This window comes from Mustela lutreola, chromosome 16 (assembly GCF_030435805.1).
Source record: "Mustela lutreola isolate mMusLut2 chromosome 16, mMusLut2.pri, whole genome shotgun sequence".
Classification (NCBI taxonomy): Eukaryota; Metazoa; Chordata; class Mammalia; order Carnivora; family Mustelidae; genus Mustela; species Mustela lutreola.
Window position 1 is genome coordinate 45,107,490 of NC_081305.1, and position 22,607 is coordinate 45,130,096.

The 22,607-nt window shown below is 51.0% G+C and overlaps 2 protein-coding genes and 1 long non-coding RNA gene across 5 annotated transcripts; 1 reads left to right on the forward strand and 2 right to left on the reverse strand.

Moving 5' to 3' along the window:
* Nucleotides 1-1,940: 1,940 nt before the first annotated feature.
* Nucleotides 1,941-10,404, reverse strand: LGALS4 (galectin 4). The gene is made up of 9 exons (XM_059152069.1): nucleotides 10,216-10,404; nucleotides 9,824-9,912; nucleotides 7,791-7,995; nucleotides 5,018-5,152; nucleotides 3,341-3,367; nucleotides 2,979-3,008; nucleotides 2,604-2,692; nucleotides 2,296-2,461; nucleotides 1,941-2,208 (listed from the first exon to the last, which is right to left on the reverse strand). Exons 1-9 carry the CDS (start codon nucleotides 10,402-10,404, stop codon nucleotides 2,062-2,064), a joined length of 1,077 nt encoding a protein of 358 aa, XP_059008052.1. The 3' UTR covers nucleotides 1,941-2,061.
* Nucleotides 7,972-14,176, forward strand: LOC131818033 (uncharacterized). Of its 3 annotated transcripts, XR_009348668.1 has the most exons (3): nucleotides 8,631-9,090; nucleotides 9,976-10,082; nucleotides 13,676-14,176. It is a non-coding gene; the product is annotated as an uncharacterized LOC131818033 (long non-coding RNA). The 3 variants fall into 3 exon arrangements; XR_009348667.1 differs by lacking the exons at nucleotides 8,631-9,090; nucleotides 13,676-14,176 and adding an exon at nucleotides 7,972-8,099 and having other exon boundaries at nucleotides 9,976-11,865; XR_009348666.1 differs by lacking the exon at nucleotides 13,676-14,176 and having other exon boundaries at nucleotides 9,976-11,865.
* Nucleotides 11,595-21,768, reverse strand: ECH1 (enoyl-CoA hydratase 1). Its single transcript, XM_059152070.1, has 10 exons — nucleotides 21,610-21,768; nucleotides 20,981-21,188; nucleotides 20,748-20,836; nucleotides 14,170-14,294; nucleotides 14,026-14,074; nucleotides 13,758-13,822; nucleotides 12,627-12,697; nucleotides 12,467-12,538; nucleotides 12,066-12,216; nucleotides 11,595-11,901 (listed from the first exon to the last, which is right to left on the reverse strand). The coding sequence occupies exons 1-10, from the start codon at nucleotides 21,659-21,661 to the stop codon at nucleotides 11,797-11,799; spliced, it is 987 nt and encodes a 328-aa protein (XP_059008053.1). The 5' UTR covers nucleotides 21,662-21,768; the 3' UTR covers nucleotides 11,595-11,796.
* Between the last annotated feature and the right edge of the window lie 839 nt (nucleotides 21,769-22,607).

Genomic DNA, 22,607 nt, shown 5'->3' on the forward strand with positions numbered 1-22,607 from the left:
TTAAATAGCTAAAAATAATAAAAAGGAGAATATTTCCTCACACTAAAAATTTTATGGAATTCAAACCTCAATGTCCATAACTCGGGTTTTTGTGTGTGTGTGGTTTTTTAAGATTTTATTTATTTATTTGACAGACAGAGATCACAAGTAGGGAGAGAGAGAGGCAGAGAGAGAGAGGAGGAAGCAGTCTCCCCGCTGAGCAGAGAGCCTAATGCAGGGCTTGATCCCAGGACCCTGGGATCATGACCTGAGCCAAAGGCAGAGGCTTTAACCCAGTGAGCCACCCAGGCGCCCCTATAACTCAGGTTTTATGGGAACACAGCCAGGCTCTTGCATTTCTGTCCTGCCTACGGGCTGGTTTTGTCCTTAGTCAGTGGAGTTCAGCAGCTGTGGCAGGTACCAGATAATCCCCAGTGCCTAACATACTCACCAGGGGACCACTACAGAAAAGGTTTGCAACCTCTGGGCTGAAGGCTTGACTTGGAACAGAGCAGCCTCTTCTGGGGAGGTGCACGCCACACACACACACACACACACACACACACACACACACGCACACACACACAGGGCTGCTGGCAACAGTTTCCAGTTTCTGGTCATATGGGCGATTGCATGTGGAACAGACTGTTCAAGGAGTGCCTGACTCCTCCTAGAGGAGCAATCCAGGAGTGAGAGGAGTGGAAGGGTCTCTTAGAACCTAGCTTTCTGCCATATTCTCAGTCACACACACACCAGCCCAGGTTGGGAGGGGAGTTCAGAAGGGTGTGAACACCATTAGAGGCCACTTCCAGGCTGACCATGACAGCAGTCTATGCCTTTTGATTGGAAGGCTTATTTCATTTACACTTGATGTAATCATTGATAAAATTGCCTTTCTGGCTACCTTGTTTGCTATTTGTTTTTACTTTCTGTTAATTCTTCACTACCTTTTTTTTTTTTTTAAGATGTTATTTATTTATTTGAGAGAGAAACAGTGAGAGAGAGCATGAGAGGCAAGAAGGTCAGAGGGAGAAGCAGACTCCCCAGGGAGCTGGGAGCCCGATGCAGGACTCGATTCCAGGACTCTGGGACCGTGACCTGAGCCAAAGGCAGTTGCTTAACCAACTGAGCCACCCAGGCACACTTCACCACCACCTTTTGTGCTAAATAATTTTAACGAATTGTTCAAATTCCTCTACTAATTTTTTTTAGCAGCATTTTTTGAAAGCTGTTTTTTAAAAAATATTTTATTTATTTATTTGACAGACAGCGATTACAATCAGGCAGAGAGGCAGGCAGAGAGAGAGGAGGAAGCAGGCTCCCTGCCGAGCAGAGAGCCCGATGTGGGGCTTGATCCCAGGATCCTGGGATCATGACCTGAGCTGAAGGCAAAGGCCCCAACCCACTGAGCCACCCAGGTGCCCCTGAAAGCTGTTTTTTAAGTAGTCATTCTAGGAATTACAATATACATCTTATCAAGTCAACTTTATTTATTTTTAAGATTTTATTTATTTATTTATTTATTTTTAAGATATTTATTTATTTATTTGACAGACAGATAACACAAGTAGGCAGAGAGGCAGGCAGAGAGAGAGGAGGGGAAGCAGGCTCCCTGCCAAGCAAAGAGCCCGATGCGGGACTTCATCCCAGGACCCTGGGATCATGTTTTGAGCTGAAGGCAGAGGCTTTAACCCACTGAGCCACCCAGGCGCCCACGGATGTTCATTTTTTAACAATTTTTTATATTGTAGATTAAAAAAAAATTTTTTAAGTAATCTCTACACCCGATGTGGGGCTCAAATTCACAACCATGACATCAAGGGTTGCATGCTCCACCAACCGAGCTGGCCAGGTGCCCCTGGTTGGATGTTTAGACGGATGGATGTTTGGAAAGACTGATGGATGTTGAGATGGATGAACAGACGGTGTATGATTGAATCAAGGAAGCAAGGAACAGTGAGGGAGGTGAATGGAGTCATGGACTCCATGAGACACCCACAGGCATTTTATTAGGGGTTTAGAAGGGAGTCCTGTGGGATCTTTTCCTCTGTGTTCCCAGGGGTTATGGCCCCAGGGAATAGATCAGACTTGGACATAGGACAAGGTGATGTCACCCTTGATCTCCAGCACATCCACATTCTGGAAGGCCAAAAGGCGATGGGAAAAGTCAAAGAGGTGCTGGCCATTGGCATAAACCTTGAAACGATCCAGGCCACAGCGGATGGACAGCTGCAGGGAGAAGGCAGGCTTGAGGCTGGGGCCAGGGCAGAAGCTTTGGAGGGAAGGGGGGTGGTAGGAAGGGGACCCCAGACTCACATCAAAGAATTGCCCAGGACCAAAGGGGTTGTAGGAGATCTTCTTGTCCTCCGAACCCCAGGAACCATTCAGATAGCTGTTCCGAACCACGAGACCCTCAGTCAGGCGAGGGTTAATGTGCAGAGCCAGATCCCCTGAGGATCCCACCATGAAGTTGATGACAAAGCTGAAGGCAGAGAGGGAAGGAGACAGGAGTCAGATGGGGGCCAGTGCCTGGTTCTCTGAGAGAGAAGGGGACCGTGGTCCCGACTCCTGGGTCTGAGGGAGGAAGGGGTCTGAGGATTCCCACCACAGTCTAGATTGTATACCTCTTGCCCATGGGGGGTATGGAACCCTTGATTATGATGGTTCTTCGGGCTGTAAGCCCTCCTTGCAAGTTCTTCCTAAATGGCACAGGCTGTGGGAGGAGACCATGAGGTCCTATCATCTCTCAGATCACCAGAAGCCAGTCAGGGACAGATTAACAGAGAGGGGTGTCCACTCCCAGGAAGAGTCCCCAGCCCCCATCCCCTCTCCACTCTGGCCACCAACTCCACGCCTCTCCCTACCTCCCAATCCAACACCCTCTGTCCACTCGATTTCCCATGCTCTCGGGGCCACCAGGGGTCGGGGCCCCCTACCCACCACCTGCTTGCCCACAAACTGCCCACCACAGAGGCCGAAACTCCCACAGGACACTTTACCGGGTTGAAGATTGGCGGTCCTTCCATGGTCTGTGAAGTGAGGAAGGGGAGAGATTATTCTATGGCATTCCACAAATATTTACGGCCCACTGACTACATGCAGGCATGTCTCTGGGTACTGGATGGGTACGACCGACACCCCTCTACTTCTCTCCACCCGCCCCCCTGCAAATGGCCCCACAACCTTCCCACTTAAAGGCAGCTGACTTGGCTGTTGGTGGGTATATCCAGGACCCTACACAGACAGATGGAAGGCAAGAATGGTGAAGGGGACTGGGGGTCCTTCAGCTGCCCCAAGACCTCCTCACGTCACCAAACCCCCACCAAGAGGAGAAACCCACTGCCCATCAGCAGGTACTTACTGGGTACGCTGGAGTTCCCATGGGTTTCTGTGGACACAGAGGCAATGTGTGAAGGGAGGCTGGCTATGAGGGAGACCAGACTGGGGCCAGAAGGGTGTCAAGGATGTCTGCCCAGGGCAGCCCCACCACCCCCCTCTGAGGGAACTCTGGGGTCAAAGAGGAGCACCAGGTGGCTTATGAATGGAGAGGAACGTGCTGTGCTTAGGGAACTCCAGTGAGCAGGAACACTCACTTTGGCCCTTTAGGGCAGACCTGGTAAATTCTATTTGCCTCCCTTATCCTGCTTTGTCCTGCCCAGGAGCCCTCATCCGCCTCAGCCTGGAAGCTTCCACTAAGTGTAGGCTCCTCAGAACGTCTTCCCAGCCCACACCACTGATACCCCCCCCCCCCCCCGTTCACCTCACCCCTGGGCAGGATTTGCCCTTCACTCTCAGTGCCCAGCGATGGGCGGTGAGGAGTCCTGCTTCTCCCAGGTCCGCCTCAGGCTCTCTCAGTGTGCATGTGTCTCTGTTTCTGTTTCTCTGCCTCTCCCTGTCTCTGTCTCTCTCTCGGTCTCAAGATGGTGAGACCATCATGACAGGTGTGGGCCGGAAACCACCCCCCCCATAACATATATCCACTTGTTCTCTCTGTTCCCTCCTCTTTTCAATGAACTCCTTTTTGCCTTGGCTTCCATTTTAAGTCAGCGATTCCAAAGGGACTTCCCAAATAGCCTTATTGTCGTTTTTCTTGTTCAAATGTGTGGATGAGGGATGACAGTAAAATGAACACCCGGAGGCCCATGGCCCCCTCACAGGTGAAGACATTTTCGTCGTACCCTCATCAGGGGGCAGAAGGATCCCCCCAACCCCCCTGGCACAGAACCTCCCCCCCTCCCCCGCCTGCATTTAATCCGTGGCTCTGTCACTTCCCAGCTCCGTGACTGTAGCCAGTTATTGAAGTTGTCTGTGCCTCAGTTCCCACATCTGTCCAGTGGGCCTGAGGATCATCGGAGCCTGGAGGTTGGGGAGCCTTACAGGTCAGGGAGTGCAGCGCCCCCACTCTGAAGGCCATGGTGGGAGTCTGGAGTTTGGGCTTCTCTGAGGGCTCTGTAGCTGTTTTGGTGGCCTTTTGTTCACAGTGGCCCTGGGAGTGGGGTTTCTAGGTGGCCGGATGTGTTTCTGCTCTTGGTCATTTCCAGGGGAGTGTGGGTCAGTCCCAAGCCTCGACAGCAGTTGCTGTTGTGTGCCTTTCTCTGGAAGGCTCTTCCCGCGGGTGTGGACCAGCAGCTCACTGCCACTGGAAGTGAGATTCTCCGTGACTAGCCCTGTTAGGCAGCTAGCTGCTTGTGAACTTAACGGCAGGCAGTTCCTGTGGCTTTTGTCCCTTATCTTGGCTTTGTGACTCAGCTTCCGTGCTTCCTCCTCCTCCAGGAAGCCCTTCCCTTGCACTCTTTCAAACCTCCAGTCTGTCCCCAGACCGATCCCCCGCCTCCATCCGCCCACCGCCCCAGCCCTAACCACATGCAGCCGAGGCCATCTGGTAAATAGTCTTTCCAGTGGATGGAGTAGGGCGCCTGCGCGGTCTGTGGCCCAGCCAGCAAAGGGGCCAGCACAGAGCAGGAGTTCTGGACACAGAGGAACGTGGGACTGGATTAAGGAAGGAAGCCTGTGCATAAGAGAGGGAGCCATCACGCACCTGGCCTGGGGGCGGGTTGCCGCCAATGAAGTTGATGGATTGAAGCTCCAGGTCCCCATCCACCTGCAGGTGCGTGACCATCTGTAGAGGGAGCCGGTGCCCAAACTGGTAGAAGGGATTTCCATTTACCACCACCTGGAGGGCAGGGGTAAGGTCAGAGTCAGCAGCCATGACTTTGGCAAGGCAGACACAGGAGGCAGGGAACAGCGATCATTTTCACTTGCACTTTGGTCTTGGAGGGGACCTGGGGAGACACAGAGTCGGGAATCCTGGAGTCCACAGGTGAGAGGCCAAGCCAGGGTCAAAAGTCAGCTCACAGATGGGCGGACGGAAGGAACAGAAAATTTAGTCAGGGTAGCAGTTGGGAGAGGATCAAGTCGGAGTCCTGGTTTTGGCATCAAATGAGTTTGAGCTGAGTCCAGCTCTGACATGTGGGCTGTGTGACCTCAGGGAAGTCACTTCACCTCCCTGGGCCTCTGTTTCCCCACCTGTAACATGGAGGCTAGCTCTGGGATTGCTGGGAACATTAAAACCCAGGTAGGCATGTCGAAGGTGTTCTGGAAATCCTCTTTATTTTATTTTTTTAAAGATTTATTTATTCGACAGAGAGAGCTCTCAAGTAGGCAGAGAGGCAGGCAGAGAGAGAGAGAGGGGGAAGCAGGCTTCCGACGCAGGGCTCAATCCCAGGACCCTGAGACCATGACCTGAGCCGAAGGCAGAGATTCAACCCACTGAGCCACCCAGGCGCCCCTGGAAATCCTCTTTAGAGCCTTGCCTAATCATATCTTTTTTTTTTTTTTTTAAAGATTTTATTTATTTATGTGGGCGAAAGAGAGAGAGAAGGAGGGAGTGAGAGAACGCATGGGCGGGGCAGAGGAGAGGGAGAAGCAGAAGCAGGGAGTGCATGTGGGGCTTGATCCCAAGACGCTGGGATTACAATCTGAGCTAAAGGCTGACGCTTAACCAACTGAGCCACCCAGACACCTCTCAGCTCACGTCTCAATCTCAGAGTTGTTCAAGCCCCATCTGGACTCCACGGTGGGTGTGGAGCCTACTTCAGAAAGTAAAATAAAATTAATAATAATAATAATAATAATAATAAAGACACAGAAACAGATTCAAGCAGGGAGAAGTCAGGATAAAGGCCAACCCTGGGGACAAGGGGACTGGAAGGGACAGGAAAGGGCTTCTGGGGCTGGAAGGCTCTTGTTTCTAGACTTAGATGCTGGTTCCAGGGGTGTGTTCTCTGTGCAAAGAACCAGCAAGCTGGGTACACATGGCCTACACTCTTCTGTACCCTGGTCACACTTCAATCACACATTAAAAAAATGCTTGCAGGGGTGCCTGGGTGGTTCAGTGGGTTAAGCCTCTGGCTTCAGCTCAGGTCGTGGTCTCAGGGTCCTGGGATCGAGCCCCGCATCCGGCTATCTGCTCAGCGGGAAGCCTGCTTCCCCCTCTCTCTCTGTCTTCCTCTCTGCCCACTTGTGATCTCTCTGTCAAATAAATAAAATCTTTTTTTAAAAAAGTGCTTGCAGAACAGTAATTGATCACAACATTGAGCCTTATCTGCAGCCGGATTCCCAGTGTAGAAAGCAACAAATATTAAAGTATTTATGAGATGACCGGACTGCTGACTGGATATGGGGACGCTGAGGAAGAACGCTCAGTGGTTTAAAGATTTTTATTTATTTACTTATTTGACAGAGAGAGAGAGATCAGAAGTAGGCAGAGAGGCAGAGGGGGAAGCAGGCTCCCCGCTGAGCAGAGAGCCCAATGCCAGGCTTGATCCCAGGACCCTCAGATCATGACCTGAGCCAAAGGCAGAGATGTATCCCACTGAGCCAGGCGCCCCAAGAATGCTCAGTGTTTTCTGTGTGGTAATGACATCATGACGGTGCTCCTGAAAAGCGAGAGATTTATCAATAACCTGATATGGTATCTTGGGATTTGCTCTTAAATCCTCTGAGAGGGGAAATGTGAGGCAGGATGACAGTAGAAGGACAGGGAGTTCATGACCACCGGAGCTGGCCAACGAGATCAGGGGGTTGCTGTCCCCTCACTTCCTTCTGTTTGCGTTCAGAGTTTGCCAGAAGAAATAGCAAAAATGGGGACGCCTGGGTGGCTCAGTTCATTAAGCATCAGCCTTGGGCTCAGATCATGAACCCAGGGGTGGTAGGATGGAGTCCCTCATGGGGCTCCTTGCTCGGCAGGGCGTCTGCTTCTCCCTCTGTTCCTCCTCCCATTCTCTCTCTCTGTCAAATAAATAAAATAAAATTAAAAGTAGCAAAAACAGGGGCACCTGGATGACTGACAAAGGTCAGGATCCCAGGGTCATGGGTTTCAGTCCGGCATCTGGCTCCTTGCTCAGCGGGGATCCTGCTTCTCCCTCTGCCCCTCCCTGCAGCTCACACGGCTCGCTCTCTCTCTCTCAAATAAATAAACTCTTTTTAAAAAACAGCAAAAATACGCATTTTGCAAAAACACGGAGGAACAAGGTGAGACCCATGAAACGTTAGAAGGCGGTCTGCCGTGGACGAAAAGGAATGAGAAACAAGAGGAAAAATAATTTTTTTTTAAGGAGAAAAATGTTTTAATAGGCAGGAAAGAAGAAAAAGAAAAAAGTGAGTTAGGAAAGGGAAGAAGGGAGGGGAGAGGGGCTGGGAAGAAGGGAGCCTGAGAGAGGCAGGGAGGGGTGGCAGGAGGAGGAGGAGGGGCAGGTGGAAGAAGAGGGGGGAGGAGGGAGGAGGGGAGCCCCCTGATCCCAAGCTCGGACCTTGTAGTGCTCCGCCAGGACCATGAACACCAGCTCGAAGGCGGCGCCCTTGCGGAAGGGCATGCTCCTTTTCTTCTCCTCGCTGCCCCACTTGCCGCCCTGCTGCGAGTTGAAGACCACCTTGTCCCAGCCATCAAAGCGGGGATTGAAGTGCAAGGCAATGTCTGCTCCCGCGTGCGGCCCTGCCACGAAGTTCACGGAGAACCTGGCGGGACAGGAAGGGCTATGCCCCTGGCCCCATCTGCCTGCCCATGGGGCCCTCCTCCGGAAGCCCTCTCTGCTCTGTGGTGTTCCAAGGTCCCTGAACAGGTCTCTGAACTGGGCAGGAGCGGGGGTGGGAGGACCAGGAAAATAGAGGCAACACAGGTAGGCCCTGTTGATGCTAGAGAGGAGGGGGTGGGCTGTGCTCCTGAAGTCTGGGAGGCATATTTCTTCTCTCCCTTTCCTTATCAGGCCACTGCCCCTCAGCCTCTCCCAACTTGACAACTGGGACTCCTGCATTTCCCTATTCACCATGAGCCAGACGGAGTCCTAGGAACCCTACAGGTATCTGGTCAGGTCACTCTGCTGCCACCCTGCCCCACAGGCCACTCCCCACTTGTAGCTAGAGGGACCTAAGGAACAGCCAAATCTGAGCACCACCCATGCCTCCCCTCAGGCCAGCAACCCTGAAGTTATTCTAACTAGGCAAATATATACCTGCCTCAGGGCCTTTGCACTGGCTGTTCTTGCTACCAGCCTCTACTCCCAGACTCCTTCCCCTCCCTCCTCTGGGTCTTTGCTGAAGTGTTTGCTTCCCAGAGAGGCTTTCCCCCGTCTACCTTATTTATTTATTTAAAAAAGATTTTATTTGTTATTTATTTGACAGAGATCACGAGTAGGCGGGGGGGGGGGATGCAGGCTCCCTGCTGAGCAGAAAGCCAGATGCGGGGCTCCATCCCAGGACCCTGACCAGAGCCAAAGGCAGAGGTTCAACCCACTGAGCCACCCAGTCACCTCCGGTCTACCCTATTTAAAGGGACAGTGCTATACCCCTATCTCCCCTGCATCCATTCCCCATCTCCTTGCCCTATTTATTTGTCTCCATAGCACTTAGCACCACCGGACCCTGTCTATTTGATTTTTATCTTTCATCTCTCCTCTCTACTAGGTTGTCAACTCCATGTGGGCAGAGAGCTTTGCCCTGGTGACTGCTCTGTCCCCAGGGGCTGGGCACAAAGTGGGCCCTAAGTAAGCAAAAAAACAATGAATAAAGAAATGGCAGTGCCAGAGGAAGCCTGGGTGGCTCAGTCCGTTAAGTGTAAGCCTGTGGCTCAGATCGTGATTCTGGGGTTCTGGGATTGGGCCCTGCATTAGGCTCTCTGTTCCACAGGGAGTCTGCTTCTCCCTCTCCCACTGCCCCACCCCGCTGCTTGTGCTCTCTCTCACTATCTTTCTCTCTCAAATAAATAAATAAAATCTTAAAAAAAAAAAAAAAAAGAAAGCAAGAAAAAAGAAAACAAAACAAAAACCCCAACAGTGCCTTGAGGTCAGTTCAATTGTCATCACCACCTTAAGGCCATAAAAAAAAATTGCTAAGACTTCATTTTAATGCTTACTTTCCAGTTCTACATGTTTTACACATTGAATCCCTGAAATAGTGCCATCTTACATACGGGAAAAGAAAGCATAGAGAGGTTTTCCCACTCACGCAATTGCAGTCACACAACTGGCCGTCTCTGAGCTCTGATCTGAATTCGTGCTATCACACCCATCATTTCCAATCTGACGTTCCAACTCTTGGGCTGCTTCTGGTGGTGCTCTCCCTGACCGCCCTTCCCCCCACACCCCCACTCCCCAGGCTCCCCTGCTCCTGGTGACCAAGCCCTGGATGTCCCAGGCTCAGGCTGGTCTTTGGCCACTAGATACAGTGGCCCAGAGATGCCGTCCCCAGTAGGGTGGAGGAAGGGAAGAAGGCCTCTTGCATTAGGGATGGGAGCCCCTCTTTGTGGCCCACTGCCCCCTGCCTTATCTGGAGAGGGGGAACGCCTTACCTCTTCATGTGCTCGCCGGCCACTCCTTGGATGTACACAGACATTCCCACACTGAGACCGCCTGGGATGGGCTTGTTGTAGGGCAGAGTCTGTGAAAAGGGACTGGTGAGCCTTTCCCCCTCATTGAGAAGCCCCCAACTCTTATTATCAAGGGAGAAGACGCCGGGGTGAAGGGTCAGCTTGAAGATGAAGACGGCCAAGAGTCAGGGATGCACATAAATAGCCCAAGGGTCAGGTTGGCTGCAAATCAGGCTTCAGGGTGAGTATTGGCTAAGTCAGACCCCAGGGTGGGGGTGGGGCTTCTCAGGATCAGGGTGAGAGTAAATTGGTGTGTGAGGTTCAGGGTGGAGCTATGCTGGGACCCATGGTTGGGTCCTGGGTCACCATCTTACCGGATTGTAAGTGGGCTGGTAGCCAGGTGCAGGGACATAGGCCATCTTGAGAGGTTGGGCTGGTGGCTCGTCCCGGAAGATATGCAGCAGTGGGCAATGTCGGCAGATAGCAGGTGGTGGGTGGCTCTTATACCTGAGGGAAAGGGAGTGGCTGGCAGGGCAGGGTCCATGGGTTCCTCTTCTGGGCATCCAAGGCTCACATCTTTTTCTAGGGCAGCCGCTTGTGTCCTTTCTGTTGTTAGCCTCCCTGGCTACCAGCTAGAACCCAGATCCTCTCAGCTAGGCTGGGAGGTGGGGGCGGCTGGGGGGAGGGGGCTACACTTTAGGTCTTTCTGCAAAGGAAAGTGCTAGTGAACTTTGGCCCTGCCAGGGCCTTATCAGAGCCCATAAAATCCTGCCCAGGCCTTTGTTAACAGAGGGAGGGTACGACCAGGAGGGCTGGGCAGGGCAAGGCTGCAGGAGTGGCCCATGACAGATGGGCAAAGGAAGGAAGTGAAAGCAGGGAGGGACGGGTGCTCTGGACAGCCCTAGGAACTGGGAAAGGGACTACACTTATTGCATGCCCACTACATGCCCAATCCATGTACATTAGATTGTAGGTATCGTGGTTTAGGTCATAATTTCTAGAGCCAGAGGTTCTGGGTTCAAATCTTGCCTTGACCGCCTCCTGACTGTTCCGTCTTGGCTCAGTACCTTAGCCTCAATTTCCCCATTTGCCCTTCTGAAAAATGGGGATTCTAGTAGTATCAACGTCATAGAAGCCTGGAAAGGAATCACTAAGATAATAAATGCGCAGAACAGGACTTGGCATACAGAAGGCACTAAATTAATCCTTGGCCTCTTGCACGCATTCCAAACATAAACCCAGGAGGTTCCGATTATATATGGACATGAAAACCTGAAGTCTAAAGACATGAGGCAGGGGTGACTGGCTGGCTCAGCTGGTAGAGCACGTAAGCCCTTAATCTCAGGGTGGTGAGTTCAAGCCCCACCTTGAGCCTGGAGCCTACTTAAAAAAGAAAAGAAAAAGAAATGAGGCAGTTGGCCCAAGACTGGGTAGCAGCGGAACTCCAGCCAGACTCGGGCGTCAGCTCCCACCAGGCTGTGCAATGAGTGGGTGCCAGGCAGGGTGAACACCGCCCTCACGCCTGGAGCAGGCAGGGAGACCATCTGAAGCCTTCTGGCCGGGAGGCAGCTGCCAGACTTTTTATAGGCCCTGGCCCGTCCACCGCCAGTGCTGAATGGGCATCACCTGCACGGCTCCCGTGCTCATTGGTCAAATCTCCATCCCCAACCTTCTGCGCAGCTGCGGTCCTGGGACACCCCCAGGGACGTCGCAGCTCCTTTCTACCTCTGCTCTTTTCAATGAAGACACCAGCTTCGTTAAGCTGCTTTATTGTTAAGTTGCTTTATTGTTCGGGTGAAGATAAGGCCCTGGGCATGAGGAAATCAGAGTTAGGTTAGAAACTGGGAGATCAAGGGAGAAGGCACCAGGTGACCATCTTTACTAACTCTCCTTCTCGGGGGATGAGGAAATGGGCGTGAGGTGGGAGGCAGCCAGACCCTGGGCCTCGGTGGCTCTCAGAGCTTGGAGAAGGTGACGTTCTTCAGTTCCTGCTTCTCCACTGCAGCCTGGACAGACTTAACGATGTCCTGGGTTTGCAGCATGCTCATATTCCAGGTGGCCTGGATGAAGAGAATGGAGAGCAATGGCAGGGGCGGGGAAAGGTTGGAACTAGGCCAATGAAAAACAGGGAAGAGAAAGCAGCGCACCAATCAGAGGACAAGGCCTACAGAGGGTCGCTCTGGGACCAGAGAAGGGCTGTGATAGGGTGGGCGCAAAGCCTTACCGCGTAATTGAGGCCATCGGCCACCGAATGGTTGCGGGAGTAGACCAGGTTGATCTTGGTGCTCTGTACCGCCACGGGGCTCTTGGTGGAAATCTCGGCCGCCAGGGTGAAGGCCGCATCAAGCATCTGCACCTCGTCTGGGAACACCCGGCTGCGGATGAAGGGAATACGTCTCCCAAGGAGTCTCACCACCCGCCATGAGTAAGGGGCCAATCACAGCAGAGAGCAGAAAACCGCCCAGTGAAATGAACCAATCAGAGCAAAGCACTGGACTGCAGCTTTAAGAGTTGACCACCCAGATCAAGTCAGCCCCCATGTAATCCCGTGAGGGTACACCGGGACCCAAAAAGCCCAGCCCAGGTTAACCCTGAACTCTGAACAGCACAGGCCGTGTCTCCTACCTGACCAGCCCACTGCCCAGGGCCTCATCAGCCATCATCTTGCGGCAAGTGAAGGCCAGCTCGTTGACCAGGCTGCGAGAGGGCAGGGCGGGTCAGGGGACCGCAGTCATCCTGGATCCAGGAGATGCGCTGCAGTCCCCTCCCTGGCTCCTCCACCTACCTCTGGTTTCCGATGACTTTGGGCAGTCTCTGCAGCGTTCCCACGTCAGCCGCCAAACCTATGTCCACCTCCTGGGGGGAGCCATGATGTGAGGGTTCAATTTGTGCCTCATACTGCCTCCTGCCATGCAATCTCAGTGCCAAAGAAATCCAGCATCTTCTGCAGCGACCCCACTCCCACCTCAGAGACTGTCCCCCAAACACCCCATTTCATTGTCATCCTTCCGCCCAGAACACAGCCCACCTCCCAATTCCTCTGCCTTCCCAACTCCTTGATGTCAGTCACATCTCCTGAGGGAGCCCTCCAGCCCTCCCTGTCTGACCCCCACTGCCTCTACAGGCTCCATCCTGCCTTGGGTCCTCCCCATCACTGATCCCAGCAGCAACCCCAACTTCCTCCTCATCCCCATACCTTTACTCACTCCAAACCCCACGTGGACTGCACGGCCTGCCCTTCCCTTCCTTCATGGCCAAAGTGCCTTTTTTTTTTTTTTTTCCCCCTAAAAGATGTGTTTATTTATTTGAGAAAGAGAGAGCAGGGGGAATGCAATGGGGAGAGGGAGAATCCCAAGCAGACTCCCCCCCCCATTGAATGTGGAGCCCGATGCATGGATCTCAACCTCATGACCCTGAGCCAAAATCAAGTTGGATGCTTAACCAACTGAGCCCCCCCACAGGCACGCCCAAAGTGTTACTTTTTAAAATTTTTTTTTATTTTTTTATTTTTATTTATTTATTTATTTTTAATTTTTTTTTTTAAGATTTTATTTATTTATTTGACAGAGAGAGATCACAGGTAGGTAGAGAGACTGGCAGAGAGAGAGAGAGAGTGGGAAGCAGGCTCCCTGCTGAGCAGAGAGCCCAATGTGGGACTCGATCCCAGGACCCTGAGATCATGACCTGAGCCGAAGGCAGTGGCTTAACCCACTGAGCCACCCAGGTGCCCCCAAAGTGTTACTTTTAAAGGCTCAGTTCTGACTAACTCTTCCACAAGGCCCTTGCTTCTCACCCTTACTCTCACCCCCACCCACTTAACCTGTTCTTTTGCAGCTCTACTCCTCCCCCCACCCACCGGCCCCACCAGCCCACCTCTAAGCAGGATCTGAGGAAGAAGTGCAGGAGGAAGGCTCACCTTCACCTGGAAGAAAGCATCCTGGGCACAGTACCGGATGTCACAAGCAGTGATGAGGTCCACGCCTGCACGGGGGAGGTTAGGGGCATTGACCAACCACAAGGACCAGCCCCTCCTCCCAGATGATGGGGTTGTGCCTCTTGGCAGGGTTTAACTAGCAGCTGATTTGAGGCTGGAGGTCCCTGGCTGAGGCGGACAGGCAGCAGTTAGCTGACAGGCGCCCAGCTACACCGGGTGCTCGGATGGGTGGTGGGTTGCTCAGACTCACCTGCACCAATACAGGCCCCATGGATGGCGGCGATCACAGGCTTTGGGCACTGCAAGTGGGGGGCAGGAAGGGTGGGGTCAGAGCTGGTCCAGGAAGGATGGACAGGGTTCGGGGGGGTTGTGCCCCAACAGCCCCCCAGAGAACCTTCTCGATGACACTGAAAGTCTCTTGGTATTTGCTGATGAGGCTACGGAGGTACCAGCTGGTGCGGGCTACGTCATCTCCTTGGGGCTGAAGCATTTCCGAAGCCATGTCCATAAGGTCGATACCTGGTGGGGAGGCATGAGGAGGTTCACATAGCCTCCCAGGCACCCCCTTCCCCTGCCACCCCCATGGCCCCAACTAGAGGTCAGAACTCAGACTTAGTAGATTTGAACCCCCAAACCACCACAGTGGAGAAAGGTGCTCACGCAGGATCTAGCAAGGGATAGCATATGAGGTGAGAAATAAACAAAAGCTAACATTTATAGGGTCATTACTCACTTTATCCTCCCAATAGGCCTATTGGGAGGTGGGTCCTATTACTATCTCCATTTTACTGGGGGTAAACTGAGGCATGTGACGCTTAAGTTATTTGCTCAACAAGGTCACACGGGCTTGGGAGCACTGGCACTGGGACTTTAAGCCCAGAACCATGCACTGGCTCCAGAGGTCATGCTTTTCACCATCACACCAGGCGGCAGAGGAGACAAGTGTCTGGGCATGAGTCCATGGTGGTAACATTTCGTCAGGAAGACTGGAGATGGAGCAATTTCTGTGGGCTCCAACTGCAAGACGATCTCCAATCTAACCTTTCCTCCACGAATCATTCTCCAGGAATCTGTACTCTGGCTGAAATAGTTTCCCGTGGTCTCCCTGCTCCCAGCCCTGCCCTGACTGGTCCCTATACGCAGCCAAACAAACTGGTGAGCATGTCAGGGCCTCCTTCTCTTCCCTCCCATCTCACTCACTTGGAAGAAGATACAAGATGTGTGCCAAAACCTGACCAGCCCTCATGAACACCATTCCCAGCCTGTCACTTTGGGCACACAGGCCTCTAACTGCTGTGCCAACACAACCACACAGTACCTTCCCAGGGCTTTGTTTTTCTACCTACAGCTCTCTGCCTAGAACATTCCCTCCCCGAGTGGTGGTCAGAAGACTGACTCCAGAGACACCTGGGGGGCTCAGTCGGTTAAGCGTCTGCCTTCAGCTCAGGTCATGATCTCAGGGTCCTGGGTTCAAGCCCTGCATCAGGCTCCCTGCTCAGTGGGGAGTCTGCTTTTCCCTCTCCTCCTCCCACCTGCTTGTCAAATAAATAAATAAATAAGTAAGTAATATATATATATATATATATATATATATATATATATATATATATATATCTGTCAAATAAATAAATAAAATCTTAAAAAAATAAAAAAAGAAGACTGAATCCATCAGGACACAGCTCAAAGGTCACCTCCTTGGGGAGACCCACTCAGGCTACCATGGCTAAGGAGTAGTCCCATCACCTTCTACCTCCCTGTGTGTCTTATCTTGGTCACTGCCCTCTCCTTATCATTTAATTGTGTGCTTAACTCATTTAGTGCCTGTCTCCCCCTCTAGAATGTGAGCTCTCTCTAAAAATACCTCTATGTGCTCTAAATATCTCTAAACATGTGCTCTCTCTCCATACCTCTAAATGCTCCAGATCTGATTCATAATCATCGGAGTGGAGTTCTATCTCTCTGTCCACTACTGCATCCCCAGTCCCTAAACAGCCTAGTGTTTGTCTGGTGGTGACAAGTGCTGGAAGAAAATTACAGCAGAGAGTGGAGTGTGTTGGGGTGTGTAGGTGTAGCGATGGCTGTTGCGGTATTAAATGGGGTGGTCAGGAGGGCATTTGGGGGGCTCAGGCAGTTGAGGGACTGACTCATGGTTTTGGTTCAGGTCAAGATCTCAGGGTCTTATGATTCCACCCTGCGCTGGGCTGGGTGCTGAGCATGGAATCTGCTTAGGACTATCTCTCCCTCTGCCCCTCCCCCTTGCTCTCTCTCTAAAATAAATCAATCTTAAAAAAATAATAATAAATGGGGTGGTCAGGGGCCATCTCCCTGAAAAAGTGACTTTTTAAAAAGAGAGAGTGTGTGCATGAGCAGGGGTGGGTGGGATGGGAGGTGGAGGGGCAGAGGGAGAGGGAGAGAATCTTAAGCAGGCTCCATACTTATCATGGTGCCTGATTGAGGGGGCTCCCATCTCACAACCCTGAGATCATGACCTGAGCCAAATCTGAGAGTTGGATGCTTAACTGACTGAGCCACTCAGGCACACCTGAAAAAGTGAGTTTTGAGTAAAGATCTGAAGGAGAGGGAGGGAGCTATAGGGATATCTGGGATCAGAGAGTTCCAAATGTCAGGAAGAACCAGTGCAAAGGCCCTGTGGTAGGAAAGCCCCTGGTCCGTGTGAGGAACCCGAGGAGGCGGGGACCTAGATGACCAGGCAGACCGTGTGGGACCTCATGTTCCAGGGGGTGGACTTTGGCTTTTACTCTGAGGGAGATCTTGCTATGAGAGGGTTCTGAGCAGAATCATCCACCATTTTCTTCCTCCTGGGGTTAATCATTCTTATCCTTTTGCCTCTGAACAATGCTATCTGGCAAACCTGAAAAATCATTCCCACATGTGGCCACACCCCAGTCCTCTGGGGCTTCCCGGCCTCCACATATGAGAGACCTGAGGAATTCTGGCTCAGGGTAGAATTGAATTTCCATGAAGTAAATATCAGTAAGACAGGACTCCCCTGTGTAACCTTGGCCAGGCCACTTCATCCTCTGGGCCTTGAGTTTCTTCTCCAGAAAATGAGGGCAAAACCCTCCCGAGAGCCAATGGAAATGCAAGGACTGGAGGAGACAGAGCCCCAGAGGCCCTTCTCTCCATGCCTGTCATGTCCTGGCGTCACAGTTACTGTTGCTATGCGCCCCATTTCAACAGAGGCCAGAACCACCCGGATCAGCCCACCAGCATCTGCCAGCTTCCACAGCATGTTTGTGAAGCCTGTGTGACTCAGTGGAACCCACGGTGGTGGTGGGGCTCCCAGAACCCAGCGAGGCACCTTGCGACACCTCCTTTCACTGGCTTTTCCGGTTTACCCACCCTACCCATTCCTGTACACACCCGGTTTTTGCAACCCCTTGAGATAAGGGACCAGACTGTGGTCCTAGGTGTCCTCTCTCCCAGGTAAGAACTGCTCACTTCAGGGCGCTTGGGTGGCTTCATCAGTTAAGCATCTCTCTGCTTTTGTTCCACTCAGGTCATGATTTCAGGGTCCTGGGATCAAGCCCCACGTGGGGCTCCTTGCTCAGCAGGAAGTCTGCTTCGCCCTCTGCCTGCCGCTCCCCATGCTTGTGCACTTTCTCTCCATCTCTCTCAAATAAATAAAGAAAAAAAAAGTCCCCCATCTGGCTCCCCTGGGAACCTCTAAATGCTCCAGATCTCATTCATAATCCTAGTCCTGTTAGTCACTATTCTAAATAATAACAGCTACATCAACAGAAGTCCTACACATTTCAGGGGCACTTGGAGGGCTCAGTCGGTTAAGCATCTGACTCTTGATTTCAGCTCAGGTCATGATCTCAGGGTAGTGAGATCAAGCCCCACATGGGCTCTGTGCTCAGTGGGGAGTCTGCTTGAAATTCTCTCTCACTCCCTCTGTCCCGCTTCTTTTCTCACAGCATTCTCTCTCTCTCTCTCTCTCACAAAAAAAAAAAAAAAAAAAAAAAAAACTCAGCTCTGCCATTTCCCATCTGTGAGAACCAGGCAAGTTTCTTCACACATAAAATAGGGGATGATAATTGCACTTGTCTGGAAGGGCTCCGGGGAGAATTAATTAATATGTGAACCATGTCCAGACACTCTGCAGATATTAAATAACTGTGGGCTACTTCCCTCTCTTTTTTTTTTTCCCTTAATTAATGGTTCCATTCTATCATTGGAACTACTAATTACATTGAGTTTCTTCTTTCTGGCCTTGAGAGCCTTGCTGCTCGAAATGGAACCAGACAGCTATGGTCAGCTGGGAGCTAGAAAGGTGAGGGCCGCAGGCCTGGCACTGCCACCATTGTAACCTCATCTTTCGCTTCTCAGGCATAAGTGCCATGAGGATGAGGGCCGAGAACCAGGGCCCCGTTTTCTAGGTCACTGGCACTCAGAAAGGGGCTAGCACTGGAGTGTTTCTGGCACAAAGGAACAAAATTAACAACGAGAATGGAGAGGGGGTAGAAAGTAAACACGGAAGGCTAAGTGGGTTAAAGCTTCTGCCTTCAGCTCAGGTCATGATCCCAGGGTCCTGGGATAGAGCCCCACATCAGGCTCTTTGCTCAGCAGGGAGCCTGCTTCCCCCACCCCCCGCCTCTCTGCCTGCCTCTCTGCGTACTTGTGATCTCTGTCTGTGAAATAAATAAATAAAATCTTTAAAAAAAGAAAGTAAACATGGGACACATAAAGAAGTTAACAGGGGAAACAACCAGAAACAGATTGTTTACTGTGTGTCTTCCCCACTGGGCTGGCAACCTCCATGACGCCAGGGCCTGGGGCTGCATCAGTCACCAGTGAGTCCTCTCCCTCTGGCTCTCCCCCAGCTGGTGCTCTCTCTTGCTCACTCTCTCTTGCAAATAAATGAAGAAAATCTTAAGAAAAAAAGATTCATTTATTTATCTTGGGGGGGTTGGAGAAAGGACATGAGCTCAAGGGGCAAAGAGAGAGGCAGAAAGAAATCTCAAGCAGACTCTGTACGGACCTTGGAGCCCCAGCATGGGACTCAATCTTATGACCCTGAGATCACTACCAGAGCTGAAACCAAGAGTCAGACCTTTAATGGACGGTGCCACCCAAGCGTCCCGTGAGTTGGCTGTTTTTAAAATTTCTAGATTGAGAGGAGGCTGGAAGTTGTGTTTGAAGAACCAGAAAAGAGAGTCCAGGGTGACCCTTGCTGCTGGAAAGTGAGGGGAAAATTCCAGAAAAGAGAGAGCCAGAGAGGAGAAGCCCCAAATTCTGTGGACAACCTCTGCCCAAGTATCTTGTTAACCCATGAACCATGCATGCAGCCCAGCAAGAGATTTGAAAACTGATTCGATAGGGCGCCTGGATGGCCTAGTGGTTGAGGCCTCTGCCTTTAGCTCAGGTCGTGATCTCAGGGTCCTGGGATCGAGCCCCGCATGGGGCTCTCTGCTCAGTGGGGAGCCTGCTTCCCCTTCTCTCTCTGTCTGCCTCTCTGCCTACTTGTGATCTCTTTCTCTGTCAAATAAGTAAATAAAATCTTAAAAAAAAAAAAAACAACTGATTTGAGTGGCGTATGGATGGCAGTGGGTTGAGCCTCTGCCTTTGGGTCGGGTCATGATCCCAGGGTCCTGGGACCAAGCCCCACGTTGGGCTCTCTGCTCAGCAAGGAGCCTGCTTCCCCCCAACCTCCTCTCTCTGCCTGCCTCTCTGCCTGCTTGTGATCTCTGTTTGTCCAATAAGTAAATAAAATCTAAAAAAAAAAAAAAAACTGATTTCAAGTAAGCTGCTAAAACAGGAAACTCAACATTCTTTGGAGGTACAGCACAGGACCCAGAGTTTCCACAGCATCTTTCCATATCCTAATAACTGGGATACAGTCCAAATTTATTCCAAATGCAAACAAATAGACGAATGAGGCTCAGTCTTTCAAGAGAAAAGATAATGCACCGAGACTGACCCCAAGGTGACCCTGATGTTGGAATCAGGAGGCAAAAGTTTTAAAGCGGTGGTTAGAACAATGATGCAAAGAGAAATATGCTCGTGATACATAACAAGCCATGGAACTTCAGAAGAGAAATGGCAAATACAAAAAAAGAACCAAATGGAAATTTGAGAAACAAAAACTACAGTATCTAAAATTTTCAAAATCGCTAGATGGGCTTCCCAGCAGCATAGAGATGACAAAGGATTCTGTGAACATGGTCAATGGAAATGATCCAGTCTGAAGAACAGACCTGTGGGACAATTAAAAGTTCAAACAGACATTTGGAAATCAGTTTGTGCGTGTTGAGTAATTATATGAAAGCATGTTATTTTAGTACACTTTAGTGACATTTATTTTATTTATTTACTTTTTAAATTTTTATTTATTTGACAGACAGAGATCACAAGTAGGCAGAGAGGCAGGTAGAGAGAAAGGGGAAAGCAGGCTCCCCGCTGAGCAGAGAGCCCGATGTGGGGCTCGATCCCAGGACCCTGAGATCATGACCTGAGCCGAAGGCAGAGGCTTTAACCCACTGAGCCACCCAGGCGCCCCACTTTAGTAACATTTAAAAACAAAACAAAACAGGGGCGCCTGGATGGCTCAGCCAGTTAAGCGTCTGTCTTTATCTGGGGTCATGATGGAGCCCCACTTCGAGCTCTCTGCTCACTGGAGAGGCTGTTTCTTCCTTCCCTCTGTGCCTTCTCTATCTCAAACAAATAAATAAAATCGTTTTAAAAAAACACCAAAAAAATAAAAAAAACAGACTGAGAAGTTAAGGGCCTTGGCCAAGGCTATGGATCAGACTTCAAAGTCCATCATCCACCAATGTTCTGTTGGACTCATTTTGGTACTTGAATGTTTTAAATTAAAAATAAAAAAATTAAAATATATATATATAAAAATGGAAGTTAGAAGCTGGTTGAAACCCTAGTTAAGAAGCATTGCTCTATTTCCAGAAGCAGGGGAGACTAGTAGAGGCGGGGGTGGAGAGTACTCAGTACCTGCAGTGAACAATTTTCCTGCACCAGAGATCACCACAGCCCGACAGTTGGGGTCTTGTGCTATCTTGTTGAAGCACTCCACCATCTCTCTGGGAGGGACAAGAAGAGAAAGGCTGTGTCTTGGAAGGGTATCCCCTGCCCTCGTGTCACCTGCTCCCCACACTCCACCCCTACCCATTCTCTCAGCCCCTGCCTCCTCCTGCAGGCAGGCCTCCGTGATCTGCAGGCCCTACCTCCAGAAGGCTTTATTCATGGCATTCCTCTTCTCAGGCCGGTTTAGCTGCACATGCAGGATGTGTTTCTGAGCAGCTGTCACCCGAAGGGACTCATAGTTGTGGTCTGGCGCGTCTCTAGGGGCTGCTGTGGAGGCCACATCTTGAGCAATAGAGCTCATGGGGCGAAGGCTAAGGCTGAGACCCGGGTGGGTGGGAGCCATCACTCCTGGGGAGACAAAGGAAAGAAGAGCCGTTCATGACCCCAGGTAGGGGGTCACAGTGCTTCCAAGAGCTGAAGGCACACACATTTCTCCTCACTGATGTTAGACTAGGGAACGCAGGTCCCTAAGAAACCTTAGGTTAGTGGGGATACAAGCTTTCAGATTATGAGTGCACTTATCAGTGGCCTCAGTGTGAAGACTCCTTCAGACCCTTGATCATGGGAGTGACCCCACACTGGGAACACTAAGCTGTCAGCAACCCAAATGTATGACACAGGCTTACAGAATTAGGGAGTTCTTTGGTTGGAAACATATGCACCCTAGTGTTAAGGTGGTCAGACCGGGTCCCGGGACAGGCCTCCCCATCCTAAGGTGGCTATGACAGCACTACAGAGCAATGGACTTCCAGAGGTCGAGGTGACTCACGTCGTATCAGCAGGCTCCGCAGACTGCGAGACACCACCATGGCTGCCGCCATCGCAAACTAGTAGCTAGGTGGACTAACCTCAGAGACAGGAAGAAGCCAAGTGGGCGGGCACGACGCCACCATATTTGGCGAGGGCACGGACGCCGCAGCTTGATAGCGGTGACGCCAGTATTTCCGCCATCTTTACTAAGGGTAACCGGAAATACCCTTCCTGGTCCGCAGACCGCGGCTTAGCACTGTGCCTTTTGCCCCAGTAGGAACGTGGCCCATTATTGCTGCGGGACATTTCGTCACAGCGCTGTTTTATAATGGTGGAAAAATTGGAGACAGCTGAAATGCTCAAAGATATAATGGCAGAATTACTGCAACCTTGCAATTTTGTCACATGCACTTATACCTTGTTAACGGAAAAGAAAAACATTTTCCGGTACTGAGTTTACCCCTGTAAGACAATGAAAATATAGAGGAACCAACATTGCCCGCTCTCTGTGTAATCTGTTTGAATTCTCACACCAACAAGAGGTCGTACTATTTTTTATTTTGCCCAGAGGAAACTGGAGCTTGGGGGAGGGAAAGTCATTAGCTCAAGGTTATCTGGGCTTCAGGAGTGCTGAAGAAGAGATTTCTGTGACTCTGAAGTTCACGTTCTTAAAATAATTTCTTTAAAAAATAAAACTATGTTGGAAAAAGCCCGTTAACGCAAGAGCATTGAAAGTGCCATAAATTGCTTAAGCATGCTCTTTAGGGAGAAGTGCACCAAGGTGAACAGAGGCCTCGGGCGAATGGGATTCTAGAGACGTGGGTGTTGGGACAATGGGGTATTGGAGAGAGTTCGGTTGACGGTTCTCTTCGAAGAAGACCAGTGACTTACACCGACAGAGAGCTGTTTTTATATCCATATAATGGGAAGCTCTGAAGCCATGTGCAGACGCCAACACACGAGAGGAACAATTTCATTTTATTTTTTTATTTTTATTATTATTATTTTTAAAGATTT

What these genes read in the sequence shown, in the direction of transcription:
- LGALS4 (XM_059152069.1), bottom strand. Translation starts at nt 10,404, where the DNA reads ATGCCCAGAAGAGGAACCCATGGACCCTGCCCTGCCAGCCACTCCCTT. An exon ending in TGGGAACTCCAGCGTACCCA is followed by an intron (nt 3,009 to 3,340) that starts GTAAGTACCTGC and finishes CTCACTTCACAG; the next exon opens with ACCATGGAAGGACCGCCAAT. An exon ending in GTCCTGGGCAATTCTTTGAT is followed by an intron (nt 2,209 to 2,295) that starts GTGAGTCTGGGG and finishes TTCTCCCTGCAG; the next exon opens with CTGTCCATCCGCTGTGGCCT.
- ECH1 (XM_059152070.1), bottom strand. Translation starts at nt 21,661, where the DNA reads ATGGCGGCAGCCATGGTGGTGTCTCGCAGTCTGCGGAGCCTGCTGATA. An exon ending in ATGAATAAAGCCTTCTGGAG is followed by an intron (nt 20,837 to 20,980) that starts GTAGGGCCTGCA and finishes TGTCCCTCCCAG; the next exon opens with AGAGATGGTGGAGTGCTTCA. An exon ending in AAAGTCATCGGAAACCAGAG is followed by an intron (nt 12,539 to 12,626) that starts GTAGGTGGAGGA and finishes GCCCTCTCGCAG; the next exon opens with CCTGGTCAACGAGCTGGCCT.